The 14,397-nt window shown below is 52.0% G+C and overlaps 2 protein-coding genes and 1 long non-coding RNA gene across 10 annotated transcripts in view; 1 reads left to right on the plus strand and 2 right to left on the minus strand.

Moving 5' to 3' along the window:
- HOXA3 (homeobox A3) overlaps positions 1–14,397 on the minus strand; it is a 44,826-nt gene that overhangs the window by 16,123 nt on the left and 14,306 nt on the right. For 6 of the 8 annotated variants that reach the window (XM_085226244.1, XM_085226237.1, XM_085226243.1 and 3 more), the window contains exon 2: positions 3,492–3,689. The exons of the other annotated variants lie outside the window; for them this stretch is intronic. The gene's annotated coding sequence lies outside the window, so the exon portion shown is untranslated. The remainder of the gene's footprint in view (positions 1–3,491; positions 3,690–14,397) is intronic. 8 annotated transcript variants of the gene reach the window in all.
- HOXA4 (homeobox A4) lies at positions 5,144–7,459 on the minus strand. The gene is made up of 2 exons (XM_085226248.1): positions 6,760–7,459; positions 5,144–6,283 (listed from the first exon to the last, which is right to left on the minus strand). Exons 1-2 carry the CDS (start codon positions 7,355–7,357, stop codon positions 5,952–5,954), a joined length of 930 nt encoding a protein of 309 aa, XP_085082374.1. The 5' UTR covers positions 7,358–7,459; the 3' UTR covers positions 5,144–5,951.
- On the plus strand, positions 7,448–9,993 carry LOC109368257 (uncharacterized). The gene is made up of 2 exons (XR_014883912.1): positions 7,448–8,365; positions 8,448–9,993. It is a non-coding gene; the product is annotated as an uncharacterized LOC109368257 (long non-coding RNA).

Here is a 14,397-nt window from a genome sequence, read left to right on the forward strand (position 1 = left end):
AGCGGGGCCGGCGCTCGGCCGCCCGCGGGCGGGGTGGGCTGTGCCGGGACGGCCCCGCAACTCTCCGGCGGGGCGAGGAGGGCTGCTAGCTGAGAAATAAAAGCGTGGGGCTCTTTTTTTCTACCCCCCCCCCCCTCTCCCGTAGACAGCTATGCCTTCTGTCTCCAAGTGTTTGGAAATATTGTCATTCCAAACTCTTGTTACATGAATGTCTGCTTTATTTTCCTCTGGGAAACCTTTGTTTAGGATCATTTAATCAAGAACAGACATTAAACACAACCAGTGGTGTTCATCTCTGTTGAATAAAACGCGGAACGAGTTCCAGTTTCAATGCGGAGAGTATTGTGGTTGGGCTCTTATTCAAACAAGGAGCGGGGCCCGATCCTGGCCCCGGTAGCGCAGGAAGAGCCTGATAATTGACTTCGCCGAAGCAGCATAGGGCACGAAAGGCTTTAGAGGGGGGAAGAAAAAAAAAGAAAAAAAAAAAAAAGAAAAAAAAAAGAACAACGCGAGAACACCAACACTGAAAGCCAGTAGACGGGAAGAAAACTGGACGGCCTCTCTCCCCCTAAAATAAACAATATTATACAATCCAAAGAGACAATAGTCAGATTATTCGGGTGCCACTTACTGAATCACGTTTACGTATGAATTTGTCAGATGTAATAACGTGCCCCCTCTATTCATTCTCGCTAATAAAAGTCTAACGCGTCTGAAAATTGTCAGTAAATGTAAATGCTAATAATTAAATAACACAGTTCTCGTAGAAGAACGTCTTCTGAGCCCTGGAAATATTAAGTCTGTCTTGGGAGAACTTTTCCAGCAGATACTTCGCGTTGGTAATTTAGTAGTCCCATAATTACTCTAATAATTTTAAATTTGGTGTTGAACTCCAGCCTACATAAAATCATGCAATAATAGCCTCCTAAGCTGTTTATTGCCGTCTCATAAATTTCAGAGCGCTGACTGCTACAATCTCCTGGCAAACACCGAAGGACTCGGCGAGTTCCGCCGCCATCCGTGCCGCGCTGCCCCCGGCGCTCCATCCGCCCCTCTCGGAGGGCTCCCCGCACCGCGGGCTCAGCCCGCACCTCCCCGCCCCGACCCCTCATCGACAGCCGCGCTACGAGCGGCCATCAGCATCGATCAAGAGAGCCGGGACCGGGCTGCCCCACTCGTGTTAAATATGGAGTGTGTATCTGCAAACGGTGCCAGCGACTTTCTGTTATTTATTTTGGAGCTATTAAGTCACACCGCCATATATTACGCTGCCACGTTCCTTTAAACTACGCTTCCTCTTGAAAGAGTTGCTAAGTAGCAATAAAGCACTTTACAAACGCTACGACACTTTTTTTTTTTTAATTTGTTGTTATCCCAAACTCTAATATTCATTGCGCCACTTTAAGTTCGTACATAAATCGTTCAGAGTAATGAGTCATAGAGAAATTCGCCCGTGACTTTTCCTTTACAATGCTCGCCGCCTCTCCATCTCTTTTTTGGCCCCGCATTAGGAGCCGGTGATTTATTAGCGCCGGGAAAATGGAACAAAGCAGGTCCTCCTGCACGGTGGCACCCAGCCCTCCGCTGTGTGAATTAGAACATTATCAAATGTGTTCGCCTCGGTAGCGCTTAATCACCAAACGCCGTAATGTGACCACAAGGCAGCGAAAACAAAGATTCAACATTTCTAAATATTAAACTTGTTAAGCAAAGGCTCAGCAGACAAAGCAAGCACAAACAATTAAAGTCATCAAGCTAGAAAGACGCACTCCCTACTTACCAACACAGACCCTACTGCTTGCTTAAGGAGTTTAGAATCTTTCAAGATAAATCAGGTGGGTTTTTTTAAAGGGAAAAGAAAAAAAAAAAAAAGAAAGAAAAAAAATGAGAAAAAAAAAAGAAAGAAAGAAAAACAAACTCCAGTAATAAGGAGTTGAGTTTCACTTGTGAGAGAATCACTCCTAGTGAGGACTGACGGCCACAGATCCATTCCTGACTATCTGCATTAATTATTTAATGAGTCACGTGACCCTAAAGATTAAAATTTCAATATCTCCCCCAGAACAGACGCAACACCTTTATCTGCGAGCGCAGGGATCCTGTACTCGGTCCCCTATCTCTGCTGCCTTTGACAGCTCCTCAGTTTCTAGGGAGAGCGCTGGGACATGAATAATATGGGCTCGTCCCGCTCCTTGGCGGGATGGGGCAGCCCCGCAGCACCCCCCCCCCAAACACACACACACACAGCAGCGAGACGATCCCAGAGCCTCGGTGCGTGGGTAGTGAGGGGTGGGGGGGTGGATGCTGGTGGCGATGGGAGTACTGAGGCGGTCCCCTTCCCCCCCCTCCCGAAGCCCCTGGACTACCTTCCATCGAGGGACAATCTCCCTTCGCACGGTCCCGGGCGGGGCCAGGAGGGCTCCTGGGCGCGGCGGGGGTTGGGGTGGGGGGGCGGTGGCGGAGCTTCCCCTGCCCACGAGGGGAGTCCCGGACCTCGGACCCGCGTGGGCCGGGTCAGCCCGAGGGGACGGCCCCGGGGAGGCCTCTGTGTGGAGCGTCACTCCCGGGAGGTTGCGGCCCCGGCTCGCGCCCTCGCTTGCCCGAGGGGTCGAGGGGAACTGTGGGGGCAGTAGAGGGACGGAGCCGCCCGGATAGGGTCCCGGTGCGTGGCCCCGGGGGGGCGGGAGGGGCTGGGATCTCTCTGTCAAACTTCTGCCTGTGTGAGGGCTCCCCCCATCCCTGCACTGTTATTAACACTGAAAAACGGTCCGTTGGACGACAGCACCCTGAAAAAAATATATAGTAAAAAAAAAAAAAGCACAGGATTGAGTAATCCTCCAATGCGGAATGGCTCTAGTTATTAAATACCACGAGGCGCTTGTCACAGCCGAGTTCCCCCTGTAATAAAACACCAGGTATAGCAGAGATTGCGGGAGAATGGGGAAGGAGACCTTGGCAAACTCCCATTTTTCTTGGTGGGTGGAGGGGAGGTGGGGAGCGGGGTTAACGGCGTGGCGTTCCCTGCGGCCATTAAATTGACTCCGAGGTGATTTTGTCTTTCTTTGAGATATTGACAAACTTCCACTTGCGGCGTTTTGGGCCGCGCTCGCCTTTGTGGCGAGAGCAGATAAATACGTGTGTGAGAGACAGGGGAGAGCGAGGGAGAGGGAGGGAGAGAAAGAGACATTGCGGTCCGAGCTCCGGCTTAAAAAGAATACTGTCTTTAAAGGTCAAGGGTTTGAAGGGTCAGTCTGCTCCTCTAAAAAAAACAATTAATGGGATAGAAAATTTGTCCTCTCGGTGAACTCCTGGTTGCCCTAGCAAAGGGAGCACAATGCGAGAATTTAAGGCGGACGACGTAATTTTGGAAGTTATTGTAAGCCGGGTGGGATGGAAGCGGGAGCGAAGGGCTCCCGGCCCGGCAGCATCGCGTAGCTCCCAGAGGTCCGGGGGGGGGGGAGGAGGGGGAAGGGAGAAAAAGGAAGATTTACCTTAAACGACGAAAATCGGCCGTGGGGCATTTTGCAGTCCGCCGCTCTATCTCCACCGGCAGAGTGTGCATGTTTTTAGCAGACAGCCGAGATGCGGTGTCTTTACACATGACCACTTTTTTTTTTTTTTTTTTTTTTCTTCCAGGAAAATCCTTTGCGTCTTCACAGAGTTTTCCAAGAGAATGCCTTTCAGAACCGCTGTTGAATTACAAAGAAGTATTTATTGTAGGAGGTGATTAATGGTTCTCTCTAAAATTGCTATTTGCAGCGTGATTTCATTTCTCTTTTCAGTAGGACAAACCAGGTTTATACGCACAGGCTGCACACCAAAGCAACCCCGCGCTGCCAGTTAATACGTTTCAGCTGGAATTGTGCTCGCTTGTGCTAATTTTGGCTCGAGATACGCGAAGGGATTCGAGCAATAAACAAAACGAGGAGCTGCACGCCCGCAGACAGCGGCTGCCCGCTTCCAGCTGTATCCCTCTCCTCTAGGAGGAGGCGGCTGCGACGTGGGGCTCAGCACACAGCGCTGAGTGGGAGCGCTCCCGGGCCTGCTCGTTGGCCAGGCTCGGAGACAGCAGTGTTTGCTCAGCGTGTTTACAACGCCATATCTGCTGTGCTGAGCATACACCGCCAGTGAAACGTTACATTTCTTACCGAGGCGCTCTGCGCTCCTCGGGCGGGCAGCGATGCTCGTGGGGTCCCACCGGGTGCCCCCCCGGGCCGATGGCACCGGTCTCTGCCGGTGGGATCCCAAATCCCTGTCGGATGGATGCGGTAAGTAACTGAGTCCCGGCCTCCGGCCCTTCTCTGGGAGAGGTACAGCGCTGGAGCTCCTTTCCAGACCTGTGCTACCATCTCTCGGGCTGAGAAAGCCTTTGGGGGCAGCGAGGAGCCGCTCCCCTCGCACCCCATTTTGTCCCCGTCTTATGAAGAACCTCGGTCAGATAAACATCTGAGCTGTGCCCTGTTTCGTGTCACTGGTAAGGCTCTCTCAATACAGTTCGAAACTGTCTTTAAAATGAAGAAAGAAAAAAGAAAGAAAGGAAGAAAGAATGAAAAAGAAAGAGAAATGAAGAAAGGAAGAGAAAGGAAGAGAAAGGAAGAGAAAGGAAGAGAAAGGAAGAGAAAGGAAGAGAAAGGAAGAGAAGGAGGCAGCTAGAGAAACTTTAGGTTACCGCCCATGTATTTCCCTTCAGAAGAGCTGCCAATTGAGGAATCACAATAGGAAGAAAACGAACGAATAAATCACGGCCGGCTACAGATTTACAGTGTTATCGTGGCGAGCATGTGGGACTTCTCCTCCAGCACAATCCGCCATGGGAGCTCATTGGCTCCCAGCCGCAGCTCAGTCCCTCTGCAGCGCGGTGCAAACGAGCGTAGAGCCCGGAGATGGACCGGGTCGGTTCTGCCTCGAGTTCTACAGAGAACCTGGCTCGCTGTGCGGTACAGACAGCTTTCCCCGTCCCGTAGGTCTTTCCCCACAGACGGCAGTTGGGACGGGGGACGCTTTGCGCTACATTTAAGCAACCATAACCATACTGACAGAACGAATCCCAAGTTACACCGACACGTTAGGCCGTTGTTTGCCACTCCTGGTGCCGAGAGTGGCGGAGCACAAGGTGCACGAAACAGCACGGAGTGGACGCGTATGTGTTTCAAGCGTTTAATTCTTTTGTACAGAATAATCTTTATTACCAGCATCTGGCACTGTATACATTACACCAAAAATCCACAAACTGTACATGGACCCAAACAATTTAGACGGTGCCAAATATGAACACAGCCACAGCCTTTATAGCTTTTTTTTTTTTTTTTTTTTTTTTAAATAATAAATGCAATTGGGAATGTGGAGAAAAACTCATATATCACAGCTACTGCGGGGCTACATCGAAACCCAGCTAAGTTAGCGCCGGTACACCAACACGGCGGGAGGGGACGCTTCCCATAAGTTTCTAACCCGAGGTGAACGTGTCCGCTCTGTGCCTCGTGGGTCCATGTTTGCCCCTCACGGCCACGCTCGTCCCACGCCACTCGAGTCACTGCCTCGGCCGGGCGTCCCCCGAGCTCCTGGCTTTGTTTGAACCGTCTTTTATTTTGTAAAGTGTTCTCTATTAAAAAAAAAAAAAAAAAAAAAAAAAAAGAGTCCGTCATAGGTACGGAGAATTCGTCCGTGACAGCATCCAGCACTCTTACAGCGAGGGCAAGAGAGGGTTTCCATAAATAGAAAAAAAATGATGGGCATGGAACCATTATCTATATACAATGTAGGCAATCGTCCGGGTTTTGGTTTCAACGTGTGCCCGTCCCTGGGCACGTCTCGTCCTCCTTCCCTGCTCCTGCTTTGTTTTACACAGTTGCGTGGTCCCAAGGGCCAGCCGCCAGCGCGGGCGGCAGCACAACCCCAATAGATAGGTAAATAGAGATCTATATATTAAAAAAAAAATAACGATAACCCCCTTATAGCGCGGCCGCGTTGGGTGCAGCCCCGTCGAGCGGGCGGGGGTGGCCCTGTGTCTGTGCCTTGGCCTGCTGCTGGCCGAGCGAGGGCTGGTTGGAGGAGCGCATCTTGGTGTTGGGCAGCTTGTGGTCCTTCTTCCACTTCATGCGCCGGTTCTGGAACCAGATCTTGACCTGGCGCTCGGAGAGGCACAGGGTGTGAGCGATCTCGATGCGTCGCCTCCTGGTCAGGTAGCGGTTGAAGTGGAACTCCTTCTCCAGCTCCAGGACCTGCTGTCGAGTGTAGGCGGTGCGGGACCGCTTGGGCTCCCCGCCGCTGTAGTTGGGGTTGACTGAACGTGCACCCACGGCCACGCGGAGAGGAGAGAAGGGAGGGAGCGATGGAACATCGTCATTAGAGGATAACTTGACACCGGGTTCAAATCAGATACATAACGGCAAGAAAAATTGTTTCGCAGCCTATCGGCAGCGGGGACAATCGAGGAGCAATAAAAAATGGTGATGGGCATTTGGGTTAGAAGAAAAGCTTCAAAGACACATGGCCCAGAGCCACTGAAGGGCAATTAAATTTATGGGGGCCATAATTACTGCCCTAACAGTTTGGCGTCTCGTAAATCTTTTGATAAAGGACCCCGGATACAAAAGGTTTCTCACTTTTTTTTTTTTTTTTTTTTTTTAAGGAAACGCGGAGAGAGTTAAAAAAAAAAAAAGCCACGCACGCACCGACCCATCCCGGCCCCGGCAGCACCCTCCCCCCCTTCCCTCCTTGCAGGCGCATCCCGGCCTCCCCCTGCCCCGGGCGACTCACCCGTGCTCACGTGGATCTTCTTCATCCAGGGGTACACCACCGGCTCCTTCCCCTTCAGCCCGGGCAGGCTCTTGTCGGGCAGCAACGCGCAGCCCGGCCCGGTGCCGGCCCCGGCGGCGGGGGCCGCTTCGCAGCGGCGCTGCAGGGCATGGCCGGGGAGCAGGGGCTGGGCCGGCCCGGGGTGGCCCTTGGCGGACGGCGGCGGCGGCGGAGAGGCGCCCGGGGGCGGCTGCTCGGGGCCCGGGGCTGCGCTGCCGGCGCTGCTGTAGCTGTAGGGCGCCTGGGGGTAGGAGGGTGCCTGCGCCGGGTACAGCGCCTCGGGAGGCGGCCCCGGCGGCCCCGGCGGCGCGGCGGGAGCCTGGTAGCCGGGTTCCCGGCGGGGCCGCGGGAAGTACTCGGGCAGAGCGGGACCCGGGTGCGCGGCGTGCAGGTGCGGCGGCGGCGGCGGCGGCGGCGGTGGTGGGGCGTGCGGGTGCGGGTGGTGCGGGTGGTAGCTGGCGGAGCTGCCGGCGCTGCCGCTGTGCTGCGTGTACTCCTCGCAGGGAGGGAATTTGGGCTCGATGTAGTTGGAGTTTATCAAAAACGAACTCATGGTCATTAATTTGTGAAGTGCAAAAATACTAATTTTTCTCGCGTTGTCGTTTTTCTGGGCTCGGCGAGGCCCCTCCCCTTCCCCCCCCCCTCCTTCCACTCCCTCCCTCTCCCCCTCCCGCCGCTGTCAAGTGCTCGCCGCTGCCAAAGTTTGGGCCTCCGGCTTCCCCCTCCCCGCCGCACTCCCCTCCCTTCCTCTCTTCCCACCCCTGGAGCGCGCACAACGCGCACACACACACACACACACGCACGCACCCCGACAAACCATCACCACCTGACCGCCAGCGCCAATTACCGTGCAGGGCCGCGGACCCCGGATCAGGAAATGGAAGGAGGGAGAGCGGCCGTAGGGCACCTCCGCGCCCGCGGCCCCACCGCGGGGCCGCTCCCGGCGCCTCCTCCCCGGGCCTCGCCGCGCCCCGTTCTCGCTGCTCAACGGCATCGCCGCCTCCTCCCGCCCGGGCTGCGGCCGGCACTCGCGGTGTCAAGCGAGATAAAACTAATCCAGAACTGACAGTCCTCACACTCGTCATTTTTTTTTTTTAATTTTCTTTTCTTTCTTTTCTTTTTTTTTTTTTTTTTTTTTTTTCCCCTTTCGTGTCAGAAAGCGGGCAGGGGAAGCAGAGCGCAGCCCGAGGAGGGAGGCAGTCGCTGAGCGGGGCGTTGCACAATAGCTCTCCACGCACCCATCACCCAACACCTCCCGTCGGGGCTGCGGGGTGGAGGTCGCCTCATTCCCTCCCTTCTCCGCGACCTCTCCCCGAGCCGAGAGCCGGCAGCTCCCGTCCCCCTGCAGCCTGCTTGCCGGAGGAGCAGATCCCAGAGTTAGCGCGGACGTCGCGGGAAGGCCGAGGGGAGCCCCTCCGTGTCCTGTGGGGTGCGGGGGACGCGGGGAGCCGGGGAATAACGGGGAAGAGAGGGAGGGCGGCGCGGTGCTATAAAAGCTTCCTACCGGCTGCCGCGGGGCTTGCTGCGAACATCCCTCCCCGCAGAACTGCGTTTTCCAGCTACGAATGTAAGACTGTCGCTTCGCTTGCCTGGTGCTGGCTCAATTTCTGAATTCTCAGTTCCAAGAGAAATCTTTGTCGCCTTCGCAGAACGCCTGGCGAGGGAGGGAAAGGGCACCCGGCCACTGCTGCGTTGCTGGAACTGAGACTGTTAACGATATTTTCAGCTCAGAGGGAAAAGAGGCACCCGCCCTGACCTTAGGTAATTGAAATTTGATGGTTAAACTAATTACGCTCTTATTCTAAGGGGAAAAAACACTATCGAACGCCATCTACTCTTGCAAATTGGAAGTTAGAAGCGAACTTCTCTAATTTTTTTTTTCCTTTACAGCAGAGCATATATACCCACAGAAACGTTTACCGCATCCTTTGAGAATATAGTTGCGGAGTGGGTAATCTCACCCTCCGGTGTGGGAAAAATGCATCTAATTTATCAGGCATAAGTACGGCGCGTTTTAGATCTCGCCCTTCTAAAGATACGACATTAACAGTTACTCTGCTTGAAATTCAGATTATTGTCTTTAGCAGTTTTACAGATAATGGGAACGTGTAATAGAATTCCATTTGAAGCTCTATTCTACCCAAGTAGGCGCACGGAGTATCGATCTGTATTTGACACACACGGACACACGCACACTGCAGGCGGTTCGTAAGATGTTCGAACATTTCCAGCACTTGGGCATACTGGACTACTTATCTAAACAATCACTCATTTCCTGCTCATATCGAATGGCTAATTTGTAAAGAGAGTTAAAACACGTTTACTCACTCATTTCCAACAGAACATCTATGGAACTCTTTAACTGGGGTAATAGATAAGTTCCTCTATTTACTTTGCGTGGAGAGGAAATGCGGTTACACACACGCACACAGAGCAGCCGCACACTTTGGGCAGAGAACAGGGGATTGCTTTATTAAAAATAATAACAACAACACGGCAACCCAGATTGGAAAATCAGAGCTTTCACCTGCATTACCTTTAAAAAAAAAAAAAAAGAGAGAGAGAGAGAGAGAGAGAGAGAAAGAGAGAAAGGAAAGAAAAGATTGCCAAAGCCCAAAGCACGTTCCCGGCGCAGAGCTGCACGCACGCACGCACAAATACCTGCGGGCCGCCACCAGATGCATTGCCCTGCGGTGCCGGGCACGTTATCCTCGCCATAAGGCAATTCCAAAGGCTCTATGGCTAGCTCGGAACAGCAGGCTCCGTGCTCCCGAGGCACGAGAAAACGCAACGAAAAAAGCTGTCCCGATTTGTAGGCTCAGCTCTGTGCAGGCGAGCTGAGCGGGTTCTGCTTCCTATTATTTACCGCGATTAGATCTCGGAGATCACTCGTTTAGCTGCACCTCTCTACCGTGTGGTTCTGGCGCTGTGTTGGACGGAAGAGGATGCGGTGCTGTGTGCGACCGTAAATCTGCAAGGTGACCCGAGATGCCGGGCTCAGCCTGTTTCTGCGGGGTTCTATCAGGCTGCGGAGATGTGCTGAGGCAGGACCTCCAAAAGGCCTGTTCCATGTCTTTGTGGTTTTGTTATCATAAACAAGAACCCAGCCAAGACCACCAAGTGTTATCTTGCACACGGCCATTTCGACATTTTACTGCAAGATTTATGGCTGTAATAAACAATCTCTGAAACCCTTTTTTTTCTTTTTCTTTCTTTCTTTTTTTTTTTTTTTTCCCCTCCCCGGTACTTCCCTTTGCAAACTTGTAGCATCATCCTAACCTCTCAAAGAAAGAAAAGGAGAGGGAAAATAGGCCGGGTCCCTTATTTTTACAGAGGGGCCGGGGGCTCTGTTAGCTGCGGAAGGAGCCTTTAATCAGCTATGTTGGAGCTGGGGGCTCCTGGCCGAGGAGGAGATGGGGACTGCACTGGAATTAAGTTGAGAGTGAGAGAGTTAATTGCCGTGCATCGAGGAGAGCAGCTTCATGCATACGCAAAGAGGGGGTGAGGGGGTCCCCCTTTCTCTCAGGAAGCATGCAAACACCGCTTTCCCCTCCGCGCCCGCGGCTAAACCGTACGGATTACAAAAGAGAAGATAAGAACGAGGAGAGTAATAATAATAACGACAACAAAGATAATAATAATAGAAGACAACCTTTCGCCGTGCCCGGGCACCCACCACAGAGAGGGGCAGGAGGAGGAAGGATCGCACCCGCAGCCTGGGTTGAATTTGATTTGAACCATTTTGAATATATTTAGCCCCAGCTTTCCTCTCTTGAATGCGAGGCTGTCCCGAGTTTCAAAGTGACCGAAAAGTGACACCGTGTGCATTTTGTTTCTTATTAATCTTACACATTGACAGTCTTTGTTAAATAACAAGGCGTGCCCTTCACCAGGCGACATTTTCATATTTGTTAGACGCGGTGACCTGAAGTTCACCTCGGCCTTGGACTTAGTTTTTCTAAAAGGTCTATAACAGCGCCTTTTAGATAGCGGGGTGCTTTGCCCAGGTCACCACTTCTAAGGGAAAATTAAGAAAAAAATCGCGGGAAAATGTAAACGTTATGGAATGTATCGACTGTATTCCCCCCTTTGTTCTCGGGGATCGCACTGCCCCCGGGCAGCCTCCGCCTTCCGCGGGCGCGCAGCTCGCTCCGCGCGGGCGCTGCTGGGGGGACGCGCCCGCTGGGTCCCCAAGTTCAGCGTTGTGTAGAAGCGGGGACTCCCCCGGCAGAGGCTCTGCTCCCAACAACGCCGTGTTTGGCGGCCGTGCTCGCTCTGTCCCGCCGTGGTTAAATAAACACACGTAAAACGTGATTTGCGCCCGGATTTTGAATGAATGGTCTTTGGGCCGGAGCTTCCACGCCGGAGAGCAGCGTGCTGAAAGCAAAGAGTCGAAGGGAAGAAAGAGCTCTGCTCAAATAATTCTTTTTTTTTTTTTTTTTTTTCCCCTTTATTATATTTATTTTAAGGGAATAATTCAGACACCAATTCGAAAGATTCGGTATTTCCCGAAGCCGAACTTTCAACTTCTTTGAAAATATTCTCACTGATATTTTTGTCCTAGGCTAGACTGAAAAACATGGAATCCGAGCGGCTAATTGTTTTGGTAAGGAAGCAAATGGATTTCCGTCACCTACTCTTGAGTAACCCAGTTATAGTAGCAGTTTTCGTTCTGGGTGTATCAAAGACGCATTGTTGTTCTTGGAAACAATCTGCCCGCTATTCTTTAGCAAAATAGATATTTGGCCACGGCTTTTAGCTTGTTATCAGGCTTCGCTCTTACACCAAATAAATACTCTAGATGTGAAAGGTTAAACAATATCTGCGGTGAGGGGAGGCTGTCCAAACGGGCAGTGCCAGGGCGCGCTGTAAGGGAGTAGCAGCAGGAGCTCGGGAACAACGTCCCCACGCCGAGCAAATGCTCGCACACCTTGCTGAGCTCCGGCAGGTACAGCGGGCAAAGCCTCCAGCAGTAAGTCGGGCTGGTCTGAAATCTCACACCACGCGCACGTGTTCCTAAGAAATATCGCCCTGCTGCCACGATCCAGCTGTGTCCCTGGCAAATAATTCACGCGTAGCCCGTGCGTGGAGGACGGCACAGGCTCCCGCCTTTGGGCTCGAAAGGCAGCTATGCACGGATGGCGGTGAGGTGCGCTCTTTCTCTGACTTCCTTCCTCGTGGCACTGTCCCCTCCTCCATACCTTTCACAGCTCTAGCGGATATTCCGGAACGACCTTTCCCTCTCCCAGCCACCCCTCATCCCCATCACTGCAACCTGCCATTTGCAGTGGTCTCCTCTCCCCCTGTCCCCACATGAGATTCCGGCCCCTTCTCCTCACAGACACGCCCGGCCGAGAGCTTTAGGCTAAGGCTTCGACACCGAGGCGAGCGCTAGAACAAAACAACAAAACAAAACGCCAGCAACGTGGAAATAACCCAGCGCGAAGAAATTCCCCTAAAAATCCACCTTTTTTTTTTCTTCTTTTTTTCCTTTTTTTTTAACTGAGGAGAGAAGGCAAACCAACCCTCGCCTCTCCCCATCCCTCTGGGAAGAGACGGGTAATTCCAGAAGGCTCGGAGCTCCATCCAAATCGCGGCTCTGGCAGCCAGCACCGTATTCCAGCGGTAGCAGAAGGCGGCCCCGCAGCCCCGCGCCGTCACCGCGCTCCCGCGGCCGGAACGCTCCGCACAGCCCTCCCGCATCGGCACGGCCGCGTCCTGCCCCGGTTAAGAGCGGTTCAGTTGGCGTTACAGAAACGAGAGCCAAAAACAAAGCCGCGGCCGGGATCGATACGCGCGTTAATTGCCCCGCTCCTATCTTATCTTCCTGCCGTTTGGCAAAGTGAGGAAGCTTAACGTTAAACCTCTTAAAGCGGGTTATGATATAATAAACAAGGGGAAACGTTTCGCTCCCCGGCCCCGGGAGGCGGCGACGGCTCTTGGGTGGGGGGACACGCGTGTTTACCTGCCGCGCTGAGCCCGAGATATTCAGACACAAATGTGACCGATAATTCAAGATGAAATACAACGTGCATTACTCTTGAAAAGAGGAATTTTCTATCCTTTCCTTGGTAATTGAGGTCATTCAGCCAGTAGGGTTCACCTGGAGTCCATACTGTGATACACACGTAACTCAAAGCTATTTTATCTTTTGTGCTGATAGTCAAGATCTCGGCTATAACATTGACATCAAACTCTGTCTGGACGAATGACTAAGAGTGGTGCAAAACGTAAACTTTTGACCCTCAACTTTTTGACCTGCAGTTGTAACGCCCTTAACCACAAAGATATACAAAAGCTATGCAGCTTCTTTTAGGAGTAAGAGACTCGCAGTGTTTGTTTCAATAGTTCTGCCGTTTCCCCCTAGCTTTCTAAGGGCTTTTTTTTTTTTTTTTTTCCTCCTTCTCGCTGATGAGAAATCGGATACTTTTGCATTTTTAATTATTGCCTTTTTTTTTTTTTTCCTTCTTCTTCTTCTTCTTTAATCTGGCAGCTTTGTAAAGTGCTGTTAAATCAGTTTGCACAGCCTTTCGGCAGCGTTGGAGGGAAGCCTGTGCTCAAAGGCGCTATTTGGTTACAATTGCAGGTGAAATGCTGGGTAAGTTCTGGGCGTGAGGTTGGAAGGACGTAAGGACCGGCTTTGGGGGAAAAGCTGCAGCTCTCTGCTGCGAGGGTCTTAGTCATTTCTCCTTGATTTAAGCATAAAGAAACAACTCTAATTGTTTGCGAAGCCTTGTCTAGGCAAACGAGTTGACTGTGAACTTGGTCTAAAGCGAGCTCTGCTGGTGATTCCTAGGGTGTGCAGATTTATCTTTTCTGCATTTACTTAACCTGGCAGTGAACTGCACGGGCTGCCATTTGTTATCCGGAGACAGACTTCACCTCAAGCAAGGACTGTTCCACAAAATTGCAATAATTACCCAATAACCTTCATAGCAAATATTATTATTGAAAAGCCATTTTTGGGGGGGTTGCAGGAAAGATTCTTTACGCGTGCCATAAAGCGAAATCCTCGCGAATTTTACACTCTCTCTGTATCAGATTCGATGTCGTTTGTGCGTGCAGCCCCACGAGCATGTGACTGCGACGGTCCATGAGTATTTGCCTTCCAGAGAGACGTTAGCGAGGATGCTTTCATTTAAAAGGGGTAATATTTTCGAAGATGATCAGGCGGCAGTGGGAGCTGTGTTCTTTTGCGCTCTGGGTAGCGACTCTAACAATAAATCGGGGATATTTGGGGGGCAGGAAGGGACAGGAGGTGAGAAAGCGAAGCGATGGCTTCACTTGGTGAGGAGATTTACTTATGTGTGCAGCTAATGCGTTAAATCTGTATTTGCGGGGAGGGAAAAGGCATTGCTCCAGTATCCAGGGTTTGAAATCGAAACCTCCCGATCCGCCCCTCGCGATCTGTTCCATTCAATTTCCCATGGAGCAGATTGCAAACCCTTCTTTTGTCACCCTTCCACAGATACACACTTATTAACTGTAAGGAAATGGCAGAATCAAAATTTCCCTGTAATGTTCTGCAATTAGGGCGTTTGCAGGGCTTAGAAAGCGCAGCGGAGCTGTAATTTACGGATGACTTTCAAGCGAATTGTT

Source organism: Meleagris gallopavo, chromosome 6, assembly GCF_905368555.1.
Source record: "Meleagris gallopavo chromosome 6, MGAL_WU_HG_1.1, whole genome shotgun sequence".
NCBI lineage: Eukaryota > Metazoa > Chordata > Aves > Galliformes > Phasianidae > Meleagris > Meleagris gallopavo.